The sequence below is a fragment of the Pempheris klunzingeri genome, chromosome 2, assembly GCF_042242105.1.
Source record: "Pempheris klunzingeri isolate RE-2024b chromosome 2, fPemKlu1.hap1, whole genome shotgun sequence".
Taxonomy (NCBI): domain Eukaryota; kingdom Metazoa; phylum Chordata; class Actinopteri; order Acropomatiformes; family Pempheridae; genus Pempheris; species Pempheris klunzingeri.
The window spans coordinates 5,575,344-5,594,414 of record NC_092013.1 but is presented as its reverse complement, the minus strand read 5'-3'; the positions used below and the strand labels follow the sequence as shown (position 1 = coordinate 5,594,414).

Genomic DNA, 19,071 nt, shown 5'->3' with positions numbered 1-19,071 from the left:
CCTCTGAGGGAGCAAGTGAACAACTATGGCGTATATCACCCACAATGTATTGCACTTATGCATTTAGTGCATCCTTATTGGTATGTTTGTGCTGAAAGTATACAAAGGTGGGTGCGAAATACAATGATGCGTGAATGGGTGAATGTGACTGTAGTGTAAAAATGCTTTGAGAGGTCGAAGTGACTAGAAAGGCTCCATACAAGAACAGACCACTTACCATTTACCGTTCACTCTGTCCTCGCCCACTTTCCCTCTGCTCTCCAAGTGGCCTCTTTGAGATGTATGCGGTTAGATAAAAGCGATGGCTGAAGGTCAGTGACATTCACTGAGAAGTGCAGCTCCTAATGAAGCACAGCCTCTTAGCGGGGAAGGGTGGTAAACATATGGGTAACATTGTTCTATAATAGAGGATATTCTATTCAACCTCAGTAGGTGCCTGTGGGTAAATTGTGATGTGTACGTTAACTAAAAAACCTTACATAAACGATCTCTGGCTGTCTGTTGAGGTGTGTGTGCTCTCAGTTCGGCTCACCGTATCCAGTATGTGCCAGCTGGTAGGTTTCAGTTAGGTGAGGCTGAAATGATAAAAGGCCCTTTACTCGAGTTGAAGATATGGAGGAGTTGGCAGCTTGCTGTGATGCTGCAGGTTGAATTAGTTGCTTTGTTCTTCTTCTTTCAGCTTTATTTATTTAATTTTGTATTACTTCACAGATTTTATTTTGCCTTTGTTTAAGTTTTGCTGTTTGTTAATGAAAGTTACTTTTTCTCTTTTTCACTAACTCCTGCCTTGACTGCCTTTATGGGCATCTGTTTTTTAAGTTATGGTGCCTTTCCACTTTTTCTACCCAGCATATGGGGTATTGGCTCCACAAATGGTTTCATTAGATCTTGTAGATATTTGGAGGGTGAGAGGTGAGATACACTTGGCGAAGACTAATATGTTAAACTACTTTTTATAATAAGTTATAATAAGTGATAAAAAAAAGTTCAAATGATTAACTTATTGTTATGAATATGATTTTCTTGGGCCATAAGAGAGCCCTAAGAACTAAATCAATTATTGTTATAAAAAACAAGTATCTCATCAGTGAAATATAGCCTCTAGTAGATTGAGATGTAGCCTGAAAGGTCGTTGTATTCAAGAAAAAGAAAAACTTTACAAAACCTTACAGAACAGCAGTAAACAAAAATCGAATAATTATCTAGCTATAGATGACAATTATAATAACATTAGATGAATATTATTCTCCCTTTAGCGGATAGAAAGAGATATAGAACTTGTGTCTGAGGAAGATTCAAGGCAAACGTCGACAAAGATAAACTAGAAGGGATGGAAAAGGAGAACGGTGTCCTAAATTCTTCATGAACTTAAAACATAGGAGCACAGATTTTAAAACATTTTTATAAAACTCACTCAATAGTAATGTTTTGACAGACCACAAAGATACATGAATATCTTTCTCACTTACACTACTCACAAAAAGTTAGGGATATTCGGCTTTCAAGTGAAATTTCAGGATGAACCTAAAATGCATTCATGTCCAACTGTTCAGTGTCTCAGTACTTTTTGCACAAGTTGCTGTTCTCTAACAAGAAGCTTAACAGCAACATTCACAACAGGTTTGATCCATGAATCCACCAATACATTTCCTGCTTCAGTTAGAATTGGTATTTAAACAGTCCTCCTCATCCTGCTGTTCACATTCTGACATCATGAGACCAAGACGACACCTAACAGTTGATCAGCAGCTCCTCAACACTGGAGGCTTCAAACAGGAAGTCCTCAGACGGAGGTGTTCACTGAGCTTAGAGGGTCACAGAGTGTCATCAGGAGGTTGGAACAGTGATACAGAGACTGGAAGAGTCACAGAAAGGAGAGGAGTGGACGTCCTTTGGCCACATCCCAATTTATTGAGGCACTGAAAATGTTTTGTTGTGGTATACCTACCACTGTTGTTAGATTTTCTTTCAATAAATTGTTTAAGATGAATAAAATTACCAGTGCATGCTTCTACTTAAATGCCCTACTTTCATGATATAATATCACTGTAGCATTCACTTTTTACATTTTCCATATATTTCACCTGAAAGTCCAATATCACTAACTTTTTGTGAGTAGTGTATATTCATTCCAAAATCCTCCATTTCCACTTTTAAGAACCAGTACAGATTTTTTTTCTCCAATGATCCGGCTGCAGTCAACATCTCAAGAAAAATCCTTATGTGGAGGACTGATCACAGAGGAAAAACTGTCATTGGCACTCAACTCCTTCACAGATTTTTAAAAGCCCAGGCCTGAATGGAATACAAGATTAATTTAATCAGACGCTTTTCCACTACCAAGTTCCAATGTTGGCATGTTTGAGTAGTTCATACATCGATAGAAAAATCTTTTTTTCCCCGTTAATGTTAAAACATGAACACAAGGGACAATATGAAATGTAAATCTTCAAAACTGGAGGCCTATCACATTACATTGTTAGGATGCTAAAAGTCTGGCCAGACATTTAATGATTGACAAAAAGTGACTTAGTAGGTAATAATTTCAAAGCAAAGTTTCCAGAAGGTGGTCAAATATGGAAGCCACCACAGTACAATATAATTATTCCATCAATATCAAACAGTAGGAATTTATTGTTGACTAATTGTGCATAACTGAAGTTTAGATGTCTTCACGTGTATAATGCAAGTATAGAAAATTAATGTTATCAGTTAAAGCTATATGGTCAGTTTATTTTGATAATGTGCTCTTCTTCTCTGTCTTTTGCTGACACGCTGCTGTCGATGGACGGCCCGTGGAGGGTTGTGGGATCATCTGTGTGGGTATACATGTGTGTTTGTGTGTGTGTGTGTGTGTGTGTGTGTGTGTGTGAGGTCACGTTTGTGTCTTTATTATGTAATCACACACACAACAGGCTTGAGAGCAGAACTACTGACACTGCAATCAAGAAATGTTTTATCGCAAATAAAATACATTTATTATTAGTTTCTAAATTTATTATCAGAAATATATTAATTCAACCCAAAAGGTTTGAATCCAAACATTTTGAAACTTTGAAAACAAAACCTTTGGATTGACATTAACATATTTTTACATTCTTTTTTTTTTTTATCATTAATCAATTTTACTTGCAATAAAAAACATGTTTTGATTTGCAGTGTCAGTAGTTTAAGCTCTCTAATCTATTTTTTGGTTGCAGTGTGAAAAGTTTTGGACTCAAACCTGATTTGTTTGATTGCATGATAAAGACACAAAAGTAACCTCACAGTGTCCCACATGTGGCATGTATGATACAATACATACATGCGTATACATGTAGTGTATATATGTACTGTACATACATATTGTGCATGTGCATACACAGGTATATATGCACACATGTACAGTGTTTGTGCATACAGTATGTTGCATGTGTAGAGAATCTGCCCTCTGTTGCAGTTGCTGCTGATTGTTTTATTTGTTACATGTTTCTGACTGTTGATCCAGAGCTTTTACCCTTTTTTTTCCCAAACAATCTCAACATCTCTCAAGTGGCATCAACGTGAGTTCGTTTTAAACGCCACAGACTTTCCCATCTATCAGTAGAGCTGATGAAGACTGATGGATGATTTCTTCAACTCTACAGCTACAGTCCAGTGGATAGTTTCATTTCGACTTGACACCCAAGCCGGCTCACACTTAATGATTTCCCATCACATTTCAGAGCCTCACAACTCTTGCCCATCAGCGTCCATCCCACCCACTTGAGTAATAAACTCACATTTCTCACCTGCACAGCATTTGTTCATTGTTTCAGTAAGATATCAGCAGCATTTCTCAAATCCTGTTTGCCCAGAGGAAACATTATCCCCTCACCTCAGTGCCCACCGTGCTGGGGGCATTTAAATGATGGGGATCCAGTCTTCATCTAAACACTTCATTATTCATAGGTTAGGTGTTCAGTTTATCTTTTAGGGCTGCAAACAGACATTAGCCTATGGCACATATGCTTTGAAAGCCAAAGTCACTTGGTTAATGTGAACAGAAAGCCAATGAAATAAAGCACTCTTCTCCTGGCACATTCTGTTGACTTTAGCTCACTGCTTACTTTTGGCACTGTATTAGAAAATTAATGACTGAATGCATTTCCCCTAAATTGCTTTCTGAGATGTAATGCATGAAGTTATATCTTTTGGCTCGGCTGTGTCTGTTCAGAAAGTGATCTGTGGCATAAATGCGACTTATTATCAGAGGGTGACCTTGCAATTCTGATATTGTTTTTCTCGGGTTAGACCAAAATGTGCGTATTACTGATCCACACATTGGATTATAGTGGGAAGCAATTAGCTGCAAACAGAACTCTATTGTGGCCGTAAATTGATTACTTCCTTTTTTTAGCATAATTTCCATTATCTTATGGTATCTTGTCTTAGTGGGAAGTGAGTGCTGAAGTTAATTATCCTGCAAACATCTGGTGCCAAACTGACACTAAAATAACTACTCATAATAAAACTATGAATACTTGATATACCTGCCTAACTGCTGTTAATTAAAGTCAGTAAATTCAGTACTTAAGTTGGCTTTTATTTGCCCCGATTTTTAAATATTTTTTACGACAGAGATAGATAATTAAACCTGGCTGTTATTGTACTACATTTGGCTAATGTAGCATGGGTAAGCATCACATTGTTTTTGGCACCATGACCTCTACCTCCCTCTCTCTCTCTCTCTCTCTCTCTCTCTCTCTTTCTTCCCATTAAAGGGGAGTTTTTCACTGTTGCCTAATACCTGATGCTCATATGGCAATTTTGAATTCTTGAATCATTGGGCCTCTCTCTTCTTAATTAAGGAATTTGGTCTAGACCTGCTCTTAATGGAAAGCATCTTGAGATAACACTTGCTATGAACTGGCGCTATATAAATAAAGATTGATTGATGGTTATGATAGACCACAGCAGCTCTCTGCTTGGGCAAAGGAAGTGCAAGCTTATTAAACTCTTTAAAAAAACTGGTGCTAGACAGAATACCTTTGTAGTGAGTGGATTTGTTCTTCTTTCACTGTGAACTGGTGAATCAAGTGAATGGGATTTGCACCGTAAAGATGCTCTGATACATAAAGCACTACAACAGCTGTTTCTGCATACTCACTGCAGCAAGACAGCATGATATTGTACAGCCTCCGGGTTTGTCTGTGTAAGTGTTTGTGTAAGATAACCTACATCAAAGCCACAAACAACAAGAGTGCATCCACAGCCTGTTTTGTTCGGGGCTTATACATTGTGCTGAAACATAAGTGCATGACACAGTATTGCACGTTTCCAGCAGTGCATTTGATCTCCTTCCAACATTGATGATTTAAGGACAGCAAACTTATTTCTAAGCCGGTCAAGCTCCGTTTTACATAATTTCTATAGACCCATGCCTGTATGTGCACAGGGCTTGATTTCTTTGTTTTCTGTTAGCTTTCAATTACATTTGCATGATTTTCCTTTGTATCTAATTCAATAGAGAGAAAAATTACATGCATTTCTGTGCCACTTTTTGAGCCACTGGAGTTTGGAGTCTGACCGTTTATTCTTCCGAGTCAATGTGTACTTTCACTTTCACTGCTGTTACTGTTTGGGGAACCCGATATTTGTCTTGAGATACGAATCCCTCCGTTCTTGGTTTTATTTTTACAGGATTTGACCAAGTTCTCCTATTTTCTACCACTGCCACTTTGCACTGACATTTACACATGGCCGCAGTGTCCGAGTTTCTAGCGATGCAGGTACTCATTTTTAATTTATATATATTGGTCTGTCCCATCCATCATTTTGACCCGCAGACCGCCTTTATAAATATCATATGGAGTTATGGAGCCACTGTTGTTGTGTATTCATATCACCTCTGTGACACCCTTCAGGCCTGCCTGTTTCTTTGTCATCTGACATGAGCATCACAGACATACGTGACATATCTGATCTGATAATGCCACCATGGTCTTTGCTGACATTTGGTTATGAGATTTAAACAGGTTTCCTCTCAGTGGAGGCTTCTGTTAATGGGAGACAGTCTAAGATATCACTTGTTGTGGGGTGCAAAATGATGATAAGCTTTGACAAATGATAATTACTCTAACCTTCATGCTTAGCCACTGACCTTCTCCCAGTGGGGAAACATGTTTGTTCCGGCATTACAGCAGGAACAGGCTTTGAAATCCCCGAGACACTAAACTCATCAGCATGCCTCAAATGCAGCATACACCAGTAAGGTTAGAGTCTTTGGCCTTAATGGGCCCTTATCTATGCTCTATATCCTCCATCACACCCACTTTGGCCTCAGAGGGTTTTGTAACTGGACAAAAAAATCAATGGATTCTTATATGTGGGGTTTGTCGCTGTAGTGGAATTTGTTTTCAATGGTTGTCACACTGGTTAGTAATAATGGTACTCTAGGTGACTTGCATTAAGGGACTGTGTGTGTACCGTCTCTGTTTAACAGTTTAACAGAAGAGTACACAATATTCTGTACATCCACAGACAAGAAATGACCAAAGCAGCAAGAGTAGTGGAGCGTTCAGTGTTTTCACAATGTGACTGTATGTGCAATGCCTGTGGTGTTTGCCCATTTCGAAGACAGAGCTGAAACATTTTGTTTCTGCATTCTGGCCTGTGGTCCGATCGTATTTAAGCTCTACATCCAGGCACTGCTGAAAATGGAAATCGTCCAAAAATAAAAATAAAATTCACTGTTTTGCATAATTTTCACATAATATTAAGCAAACAGTTCAACGTTTGGGGAAATATATTTATTCACTCTCTTGCTGAGTTGGGTGAGAGGGTTGATACTCCTCTGTCTGTATGGTAAATGTAAAACAAGTGCACAGAGACTGGAAACAAGGGGAAACGTCTTATTAACCCCTCCTGTAAGGTGTGACTGTCAGGAGCCCTGCTTTGATATTTTAAGAATGGGTTGGCCCACTCCTGCAAGGGCCAACTGTCAATTTTCTCTACTGACAGAGCATCAAGAAAATAGGCTCCCAGAGGAGGTGACATTCATTACAAACAGCTACAGGCAGAGGGATGGGCTTTTCTACTGATCCTGGCAGATCTCCACCTATAAAGTATTCCAAAGGCTTAGATTCTGTTGACGTGAGGTTTTTGCCAACAAGGTTGTCATTTTGTGAGAATTTAATGTGTTGTGTTTGTCCTATTTATCGACATACAATGACCCCATAGAAAATATTTAGCCAACAGGTAATGGTCTACTGAGACACGACTGAAAGTACAGAGTAAAAAGAAACAAATATGGAGAAAGTACAAACAAAAAACTTCCAAATCATTTAGCATGCCATATGTATAGCTGGACTTACAAATAATGCTTCGTCTTTACTCACCACTCAGTTGCTCTCCCAGGATCACAGAACATTTAAACATAAGTATAAGGTAGCCTGTAGGTTTCTTCCTCTAATTTCTTCCTCTCTAGTAATTCATCACATATTATTCTCTAATCGGCTGACAGTGAGCGATAGTCAATTAAATCTCACCTCCTGTTGTGGAAATAAAGATTTGCAATTAACTCTTGCTGCCTGTATTTAACTTGGTAAAGACTAATACGCAGCAGGTTCATTTCTCAGCTCGGAATTGGTCTGGCTGGGTGAAGTAATTAAGACTGACCCAACACAGATAATATTAACTTGCACAATTGGATGCATCACAAATGTGGGCCACCTGACATTTCCATTACCTCGGTCTGAGAAGTTGCTTGTTCACACTAACCCTGTCATTGGCTTTGTGGTGGTTATCCTGCAGCAGCAGCCGAGGCGTCTTGAAATGCAGATCCTCCTCTGTTTCATTCCCCTCAGCTCGAAACAACAAAGATGTGTTTCATGCTCTGCTTTTTGTACAATCGCAGGATGAAAATGTAAAACCTGCAGCTTCTGCATTCTCCAAGGAGATAATTGAGAGACAAAACTGCCTGGCTCTTGGATTACAGCAATACACCGTTTGTCTGTGTTGTTTAGTTGACTGTAAATGAGTATCACTCCAGGTCATTGCGGGGCTTTTTGTGCTGTGATTTGATTTATCACCAGGGATGATGGGATCAGGGCGCAGGGGGAAGACACAGGCTGGCTTACCGAGCTTGTCCCAGTTAAAAACAACTATTGGGAGACACCATAAGGCGTGCATTTAGTTCGTACTGCAAACAGGGCTGAGTGTGTGTGTGTGTGTGTGTGTGTTTGAGATGAACAGAGGTCCACGTGTGCACTTCACAGGTTAGATGACCTCATTCTGTACCTACAAATTATGGTCTTCTATGTATATCCCTAAAAGGCACAGTCTAAGCCGATTATTAGGCGTTACATGTGAAAGCTGGATTGTGAGACCTCTTCTTGTGCCAGTGTTCTCCATATACTTCACATGTACGTGCTATAAACCAATCATTATGCATTCAGTTATTTTTTTGGGTCATGTCTGACATGTCTGACAAGTTTGCAAGTGCAGTCAACATTTGCAGAAAATGATAGAATGGTAGAAGTAAATCCTTTTTTTTTAATAAGTTGTGCTTATAGATATAAATACATCTTAGATATACTTACAGACCACAGAAAGGAATGCCCGTAGAACATGAATTAAATTCTTCATTTGTCAGAGCAGCCTCTGAGCGGTCTAATCTAATCGCCCACTCTCATCTCCAGCTGGGATAAGACGACACAGAGCTCAGCATCACTGAGACCTCTGGTCTGTGCAGCATGCCTGCATCTACACAGCTCACCCAGGATTTAGTACACAGAGAATAATAGAGGAAGAGTTGGACTTTTACCAGTGTAGACAAGCCTATTTTTATCAGTCAGCAGGAAAAATGCATACGTTTTACGTTTTTGTTTTGTAAGAAATATCTCTAAAGCACCTTACTGAGAGAGATAATTAAGCTCAAAACTTCAACAGCGTTTTACAAGATACATAGGTAATGATTCATCTTCCTTTTTATTTTATTTCTCCTCTTATCTTAAAGCATTCTGAAATGTAAATGTAATAAATAGTCTTCTTTAAAAATGGTAAATACAGTCTATCTTGTAAAAACTCAATTTTTAAAGTTATGCAAATATACTTTCTAATGAAGATACATATCTTGGTAATGTTTGTCTTCCTTCCCATCAACTAAAATGGATATATGTGATATTTTTGTTTAAAATATAAAGCTGCACTATTCAATATTTGTATATTAACAATTGATTTAATTGTTGTGTGTTATGTGAAAATTGGTTGCTGGTAGTGACGAACCAGCAAATTATGAATCGGTTCTCTTTGGAGAATTTCAACATATTTTAGCTAATTATTTGGACTTTGCGGCGAACTACTCACCAAGCCTGTTTATTGAAGGAACAGGCAGCTGTTGGCAGTGAAAAGCTGCAATAAACACTCTGTATGCTTCCTGCCCAGCGCCACAAAGCAGACAGGTTAAGGTAGCAAGTAGCTGGTGAACATAGTGCAGCATTTAGCAGCCAGATATTTCTCTCAGCAGTTGGTAGAGACCAAAAACAGAGCTGAAAGGAGCATGAAAGATGGAATTGACCTTGAAATCTTGAAATCTTTTTACCAGAATGTTAGAAGATGTATTGTATTTTATAAATGGGATCACACATACATGACATGTGCAGCAGACAGTGTAACGTGTGTGCAGTTATTGTAATTTACAGCTGAGTTCTTTAAGAAAAGTTAATTTTTACAGTCTGATTTTTTTTTTTCACCTAGTAAAGGTTAGGCAACTGAATCCCCACCAGACTTCTTATGAGTTGAGCACTGACATTTTCTCTCCAAAGGGCACCTCCTCTCCACAGTCTCTGCATACGTACAAATACCCTCCTCCTATTTGCTCATGTGAGGTCACGAAGCATAGATCTGCCAAACAGATGGGACTATGCATCCTGTCATGTTACCTAAGGGCAAGGTTTTGTATGAGGGATGCACATGCAGTATGTCGGTGTGTTTGTGCAGTGTCAGAGATCCCTTATGGTGTGTGATGCATGCACGATAAGTGATGACTGTATGATATCAGGTCAGTGACCTCGTCCATCATCAACACAGGCTTGTCTTCATACTCCTTTTATTTTTACAAATCGGAGGATGCGCTGTTTGTCAGTTTCGTTTGATGCATTAAAAGACAGATAAAATATGTGAAATATGAAGTACAATGGCATTCCTAAGGACACTACAACATTTATGAGAAATAATATATTAACCCGTGTTCTCCAGGATTGATGATTTAAAATACAAGGTTATCCTTGAATGATTCAAATGCTGCTGTTGTTGTTGCTGCACTCAATTGAAAAGGCCATATTCAATACCAGCTCCCATAAATCTATCAGGCTTTGATAAATGTTTATGGATGCACTCATGTTTGTCATCAGTTCTCTCTGCATCCACGCAGTCACTCCATGACACACAGGCTCCTGCATTCCTAAGTTTGGTTTGGATATCTTGGAGTTTTACTATATTGGCCTCATAATCAGCTGATCACTCTGTACCTCACCCTTCATGGCAGTGACTGGGGAATGAGCCATCCCAATGTTTCTGATAGATGTGAGTTTAATAGATGTGAGTTTATCACATCTATTAAGGCAAGAACGCCCTTGACCAAAGTCATTCCCCAGACGAGAGATGAGGAACCACTTAAAAGCCCCCTGTTGTAAACATGCTGCTAAGTAATCTGTAGTAGCTGCCCAGACAAAAAAGTTGCCTAACAAGAATTATGACACATACACAGCATAACACACCGTTATTGCTTATTTAATGCTAATTAAGCAGTAGCTTTATGCGTCTGGTAACCAATAAGGCTTGTTTACAGCAGCAGGCGTGAAGACATGCATCATTAGAAGACCACTGTCATAAGCTGATGTCCTGTATTTTACAGCCACAGCTATGCTGTTTTTAAATGATAATCATCACTGTTTGCAGACATTCTTAATGAGAGAGTGATGTGTATCTACTTATTTCAAGGGGCTTTATACACCAGCTGTGAGATTCATCTGCTTCTGTCCAACTTCTTTGTATAGTAAGATGTAGCTCCTCCATGTCTGAAGCTTCACTGTGGTTCTTTTGTTGGTTGTTTTGGCTGTAGGAGTCCAGGTGGAACTACCTGTTTGGCTTCCTGGCGTTGCCTGCAATACTGCAGCTGTGTGTGCTGCCCTTCCTCCCTGAGAGTCCCCGCTACCTGCTGATGGAGAGGAGGGACGAAGCTGGAGCAGAAAGAGGTACTGCAATACCCTAAAAGACCCGCATGCACCATCCGTGTTACTCAAGTACATTTGCAGGATGGCGCACTAGGCTTTAGCTTCTCAAATATGTTGGTGATTGTTATGTTGTAAGAGCCACTTAACAGTCACATCCACACTCTTCCGACGCTTAAAAAATGATTTTAGAGTAGTTAGAGTGTGTACAAATTGCAATAGTGTATCTGCAGGAGATTGATAGAGTTGTTTACCAAGACTAGACACTCATTGATTACTTTCCCATTGCTGAGACTTTTACAGTATTCAGTTTTCACAACAAAGCTTCAGTGTGCAAAGGATAGATTTAAAAGTCCACTAAAAACATACAAAGTTATCTCTCAGCAGTTCCTGATGGTAATGTCCCCACGAATGTTCAGACAATTATCACCAATTTACTTTGATACTGGAAAACCTGATAATTCTCAGGCAAGTTCTGAAGCATCTTTCTTTCTTTCTATGATTTTTAAGCAGGTTCATGGACGTATCCGCTATATATATCCGGGATAATGATGTCCCCATGATGTGTTTCATGTCTGCGTGTTAAGATTTGATTAAGAGATGGCAGACTTACTGTGTTTACAGTCACTTCAAACACACGGAACTTGTGAAATGTAAAGTTGTCAATCAAAACAAGGCAACGTCTATGTAGCATGTGTTCCATTATTTAGGCATGTGCTATCTGCTGTTGGTGATTCTATATGCATCCTCAAGCACAAACACGTTTTAGATTTCAGAGATGTTATAGGAGCAACTATAGTGTGGTTATGTTTAATGTTAAACACTGTAATATGAGAAGAAACAGCATTGGCTAGAAGGATAGCTCAAACTGCATGTGTTAATGAAGCATGTAGAAAAACGCGGTGTCAGACATGGCTTTGATCAGTGTGGTCTCTGGGGTAGTTTGAGCTCTTTGATGTCTTTGTCCTTACATTATGGATGGATACTCTCTGTGGGTTTTGGCGGCTTTCGTTCCTTATAAAGTGGGACATCCTGTTTGTTTCTTCTGAACTCAGAGTTGTGCAAAAGTTCAACAAGGTGTCAGAGTGTCAGAGGACGATACTGTGGGTCGAGCAGAACTTCTGATAAATGATAAAACTTGTGATAATGATAATGAAATCTGTATAAACAAGGAGTTTTCACTTGGTTTGGTTTGCGTATTGTCTCGTTCTGGCATTATCTAAAAAACTACAAATGTATCAATAACACAGTATATGAAATAGACGGGCCTGCCAGTGATAAAACAACATAACCAAAAACCAAAAAGAGGAAACACTTAATGTTTAGTTCCATTACATTTAAATATATAATACATTTAATATGAAATTGTCCCCGCTGCACATGTACAGTATGTGAGACACTACGCTGGCATCTGTTCACCTGTCTCATCCATTTGAAGAGAACAACCTATTAACAATATGTGTCAGAAGCATAATAAGATATCAAGGATAATACATGATGCCTTCAACACAGGTGTCCCCTGTAGAGCAGATTTCAGCTGACACCAAATTAAATTAATGAGGAAAAAACGATTTGCTCAAGAACTTCCTGGGGGCAATGCCCATAGAGTAGAAAACCAACCAGAAATTGGACCAAAGTTAGTCAGTTAGACATTTTTTATGTAAAAGCAGAAACATTAAAGATGTAAGCAGACGTTTAGACTGAAAACAGCTCTGAGTTAAAGCATTTCAAGCTTACATTTTTACAAGAAAATTACTTTTAGAATATTTGACAGTTTGTGTTATTGTCCACATAAAACCATATACAGTAAAAATAAAGTGCATGCTTTATCTATTTGAAGTCCATTAGTCCTGATACCATTGTTGTGTACATTTTCAAGGTGTTTTGATGAATGTCTGCTATGGTGTCTCTTTAAAAACTAATCCAACTTTGTGCAATGCACTCAGTCTTCAAACTTCCTTGTTAAAGTGTTTTGAATTCAAGGACGGCGCTTGTACTTCTCATAGAGCACTTTTAATTTTAGCTCTCTTTCTTTTCTATAGCTGTCAATATTTATAGGTGCTCTCACCAAATAAATAATCAAAAAACCTTGAGTCTGTTCAACAAATTAGAATTACAGACGTGTTTTCCTCGCTTAACTTCACTGCACCGAAAAACCAAAGCAGACGTGAGCAAATGGAGAGTTTATGTAGTTATGCTGAGCTCTGAATATATTTAACAACTAAACAGCTGTTGTATTGTGTTAATGTAAAACATGCTCCTCTGCGGTGCTTTTCTGAGCATTAGACAACTGGTGACAATGGTTGGCTATGTTAAAAGCTCCTTGAGGAAGAGATGAGTGGTTGGTGAAAGGATATCCAGCTGAAACTCCCGCCACATCCTCCCCAACACTGCCAGCCAACATTTTGCTGGCACGAGTCTGAACAGCGCTGCAGATCCATGTTGTTGGCTTGTGTTACAGCACTGCGGTAGGGGAATTGTTGTCAGCACACACAAATCTTGAGGGGCTGCCCTGTAGTGTCCTATTATCGTCATGCATAGCCAGACAGGAACAGCATGTTCTCCTGCACCCCATCTCGTCTCTTGTCGTGTCACATGTGTGTAGCGGGCCTGCCCTTCATTTAAAGGTTACGGAGGTTGAAGATGAGATAGTTTTGTGTACTAAAGGCTGTCAGTTTGATTGCTAAACTGCTTAATTTTAGGATGGCCTTGACTCCGTTGCATTCAGTATTTCTTTTTTTTTTTTCCCCAACTTTATTTATAGAACATTTTGAACATTTTAGACAGACAGTGTGACGTACAGCACAAGAAACAAAAATACAGAATAAATGCGGATTGGCACATCTGACTGTCACTCCTCTTCCCCCCACCCCCCACCCACTGCCAGGCCAGACACTTCGAACACAAAAAGAAAAAAAAAAATAAAATAAAATAATTAAAATACAAAAAATAAATAATTAATAATAATAATTACATAAATAAATTAAAATTGAATTAAAAGAAATTATTAAATAATTAAATGAGGATGTACACGTTTCAATCCTCCAGCCCAGGCGAAAAGTCCAGCGAATGTATATAGTTCAAAAAAGGATCCCAAGTAACATGAAATGATTTCACAGAACCTTTTAGTGCAAACCTGAGTCTTTCAAGCTTCAAATTATAAAGCACCTCATGAACCCATCGCGAATGTGAAGGGGGACCAGGGAGCTTCCAATTGAGGAGAATCAGACGCCGAGCTAATAGGGTGGTTTCAAATTTTTAGGAGCACTTGTGGAGGGTGTAATGCCAAAAATCGTAGACAAACTGTTTGCAACGATAGTATAACCATATGCCCTAGTTAATGTATCAAACATGTATGTCCAAAACGGCCCCAGTTTAGCACAAGACCAGAACATATGAGCATGATTTGCAGGAGATAAATTGCATCTAACACAGGTTTCCTTAACTGAGGGATATATTTTTGCAAGTCTCGCATTTGTATAGTGAGTTCTGAATAAGACCTTACATTGTATCAGTTTGTGCCTGCATTCAGTATTTCTGAGTCGTTTTTCAGCTCTGATCTTACCAATGAAAACTAAGCATAAAGGTGCTTTTTACCACGCCACGAGATAAACATTGCACATTACAGTATGTGTTAGAATTCTTTTGTCTTTTTCTCTTCTGTCTTCTGTCAGAATGACTGAAGCCATTTTTCCAAGGTCACGGTCTGACTTCCAGTAAGGCGTGGGATTGAATAGGCAGTTTTATTTCTTTTTTCTCTTCCAGTTTCTGCATGAATCCAACTTCTTGTAAATACCTTTTCTCAACATTTTGCTGTCACTCCAGTTTTTCCCCATCAAGTAACTTTTTTTAAAAATGTGTATTAATCCACAGCTCAAAATAGTACCCAACAAATACACTATTGACTCCTGTTTGAGTAACATTTGAAATGACTGAGCCTCTTTATATTATATATTATAATATTTGTGACCCATATTCATAGATTTACATCAGCTGTAGGAACTAACTCCTTCGGGGTTAAAACCCCAAGGAGTAACAGGGCCTGGCAAACAGGGCAGTAAAATACTGTATAGTCTGAAGCTATTGAGAGACAGACCATGCATTGTTTTAGTCTTCTTGTGGAATAATATGGAATAACACCACCTTTAAATTCAAGCAAAAATGTCTGCACCATAACTCTCTAGTCAGTCCCTTTCAGACCTTGAGCACGAGTGCCTGTTTCAAGGGTTTCTGTTCCCACAGTAATGTTGTGTAACCCTTTCAACAGGCTTTATGGTCTTTTAAAGGATCTTTGTTGTGCTACATCCCTCTGCCTTGTGCCACTGCCAGTACTCCATCCACAACAGTGACATGGAGTGGAGCCCCACTGTGCTCCTGCAGGGAAAATAAAATGGGTTGCCTCTGTGGGGAAAATGCCACTGCTGCACATCCCGCCACCATCATATAAACATCAGTGTCATGACATGCAACTGACATTGACAGCACCACTATGACGCTCGATTAAAACAGGTTTCCATATTTTCTATCAGCAGGGAAAGGCACCTGAATACTCATTTACATGCACTAATCTGGATAATGATTAGATTGAAGTAAAGTCTCATGGTGTGCAGCCTATTGTGGTAACAGAGGGTTGCTTGAGCACGGCGGTTTTCTCTTTTTTTCCTCTACTTTCTAAGGCTTTAAATATATATTTAAAAAATCTGTGTAGATTTTTATCAATGACCTGAGTGAAGGAAAGAAGACTCTTAATTTATGCTGTGATCATGTTCACTTTCAGTCAAACAAAGCATTTTACCAACCGTAAGCAAGCTGAATTAGCTTGCTTGTGCTCGCCCTGTGGCTCGACAGGGTCATTACTGATACAGAGCAGGTTTCAGGGTTAGAGCAATAAACATTAGCTGTTGGCTGAAATTTTCATTTTAGGAAGGAAAACATGGAATTTCTGTCTACTTCAGAACAGTAGTGAGAGGCACTCGTTTCACACATTTGATGCCATTTTAGACTGAAAGAGCCACTAGAAATGTAAAGTATCTAACAAGCTGCTACTGAGTTCTGCCCTAACACACTTTAAAGGATCTAGCGCACTTATGTTACAATATGTGATATGTGTCGCACGTATGGGTGTAGACAGTACAGCCTAGCATGAGAATCATGTTTTAGACAAAGGACGGACATCAATTAGTAGGGACAGGACACTCTGGGAGTTTCAGGCTTGTATTTTCTGCTACGTGTAGTGTAGCTTTAGCAGCAACCAAGCATTAAAAACACATCCGCACGCACACACACACACTCACAGTCTTCACCCTGGAGACCTTGGACCAGGCTTTCGTTTGGCAGTTCTCTCTGCCTCCTGTGTGGTCACTGTCTACACCGTGTGCCATCCAACACCCGCATCCTAATTACCTGCTTTTAGTCTCTGTCTGTGAGATTTCTTATTCCGGGTCGTGTCCTTAACCTGCACCTTCCTCAAATTCCCATAACCCTGGGATTCTCCTTTACAGGAGAACGGATTAAAGTGAGGAAAAACACCCCGGTTTTCAAATAAGTTCAAATAACCTTTAACCGGCTAAGCTGCAAATGACTGCTAGAGACCTGGTCAGCTTTGCACACACAGGCAATGTGGATAGATTTCGGCTTTAAAACCTTGTTCAGCCCTCTGAGAGACAAACATACTATACTATACATACTATAATATTACTGCAGGTTGTCATAGGTTTATAATTTAAGACGTCATTTTCATTATCAAGTTCATCATAGATAATAGATGATATAGATGGCTGATATTTAGTGGCTGTGACTAATATGTTTAAGTCATTCAGCTGAGGATAATACGACACATTAGAGCATTTAACTCACTGTATTTGGCAGACAGAGAAGGTTGAGTGTCATCTGCATTGCAGTAAAACGTTATGTTGTGCTGATGAATGTATCCCAGATGAAGCCTTTAAACTGAGAACACGACAGAACCAGACTGCCGCCTTGAGGTACAAATCTCTTTGACTGCATCAACCTTAGTGAGGCTTTCTTGTAAACAAGCACAGACGTTGTTCTTATAAATAATCAAAGGCATTAAGTGCAACTGATGTTTCCGCTGATTCTGTTTAAGACAGACCCACATTCAAGAGATCCCACAGAAACATTAATAAAAATCCAGAGAATAGTTTTAGATGTGCAGTATTGTATCAAATGAGTTAAATGGGGTTAAAAGGGCATCGTGGTGATGCAGTGGTTGGTTCTAGGTCTGAATCTGCTGGCCGGCAGGTTTGTGGTTTTAATCTGGGTTGTTCTCCCCGTGCCTGAGTGGGTTCAGTCAGTCTCCTCCCACAGTCCAAAGACATGCGGGTTAATTGGCGACTCTAAATTGCCTGTAGGTGTGAGTGTCTCTCTGTGTCAGTCCTGTGATTGACTGGCCACCAGTCCAGGATGTACCCCACCTCTCTCCCAATGTCAGCTGGGATTGTCTCCAGTCCCCCTTGCGACCCTTAATGATAAGTGTTACAGACAATGGATGGATGGATGGTAAATGGACTGTATCTGTATGGTGCCTTTCTATTCTTTCCGACCACTCAAAGCGCTGTAACACTACATTCACATTCTCCCATTCACATACCATTCATGCACTGCAGAGCACTATGGGGTTCAGTATCTTTCCGACGTGGACGGGAGGAGCTGGGAGTCCGAACGCCAACCTTTTGATTAGTGGTTAACTGGCTCTACCACTGAGCTTGGTGCCACATTACTTTAATAATTATGTTTTTCATTGTAAACCAATACAGCTTGTGTGTCTGTCTCCTTTTCCACTTTAACTGGTGATTTATTGAAAACATCTCCACCTTGAGTAATCAATGACTCCACAGGGTACTTCTAAGATCAACAGCCATCTCGTATCACATGGAGTGTGAGACTGTTACTCATGATACTGACTTTATCGAGGCCAAAAGAGACAAAGAAACGAGGCAAAATACAAGGTTCAGTTAGGTTTAGTCTAAGCGGGCTGTCGATTTTTAACTGTGTGTGTGTGTGTGTGTGTGTGTGTGTGTGTGTGTGTGTGTGTGTGTGTGTGTGTCTCAGCCTTCCAGAGATTTTTGGGGAAGACTGATGTGTCCCAGGAGCTGGAGGAGGTCCACGCGGAGGCTCGAGCTCAGGACAACCTACACACCGCCTCTGTGCTACAGCTGATGAGGAACCCAGCTGTTCGTTGGCAGCTCATCACCATCATCGTCATCATGGCCTGCTATCAGCTCTGTGGCCTCAATGCTGTAAGATGCAGCTCTTGTTTCATGTTTTTCTTGGTTGTCTGCAGTCCTGTCCTTTATCTTACAGTAGATTATAAGTAGAGCGCTTTATCATTATTTTGAATCTAAGAAGTTTGGAATTTACTTGGTATTAAAAAAATGTTGAAAAGATCAATAATGCAAAAAAAAAAAAAGGGCAAACATTAGATATAATTTATACAAATGTACCTTCTTTCAACACCATTTGCATGGCAAACATTCTGTACATCAGAGACTTTCTCTCCAGTGCACCTCAACACTGTCAGTCAGTTTCAGAAGAGCCATGGCAGGATGATGAAGAGTGTTTCCTCTTCATCTGTTTAGAAGACTTGTGAGAGACGCAGCATTCTTTACCTGACCATGCAGGACACGTGTGATGTGACATGACGTTTCTGTGGTTTCCCTGATTTCCAAAAGAGCTGTCTCAGGCAAATAGTGCAATACTTAAAGTTACATTATCTGCTGTTTTTTGGCCACTTGGGGGAACATTGTCATAATATACAGTTGTTATGGTGAATATGTTAGTAAGTAGTTAACATATTAACCAATCACGGAGCAACATTAGTATTTATTTGGTGTCCAATATTCGTAATAATGTTATATAA

At 39.5% G+C, this 19,071-nt stretch overlaps 1 protein-coding gene across 4 annotated transcripts in view; it reads left to right on the top strand.

Annotated features, from left to right (window-relative positions):
• Positions 1 to 19,071, top strand: part of slc2a9l2 (solute carrier family 2 member 9, like 2) — a 98,891-nt gene that overhangs the window by 25,716 nt on the left and 54,104 nt on the right. For all 4 annotated transcript variants that reach the window (XM_070839121.1, XM_070839113.1, XM_070839094.1 and 1 more), the window contains exons 7-8: positions 11,084 to 11,216; positions 18,264 to 18,451. In XM_070839121.1, coding sequence (XP_070695222.1) covers positions 11,084 to 11,216; positions 18,264 to 18,451 — 321 coding nt within the window. The remainder of the gene's footprint in view (positions 1 to 11,083; positions 11,217 to 18,263; positions 18,452 to 19,071) is intronic.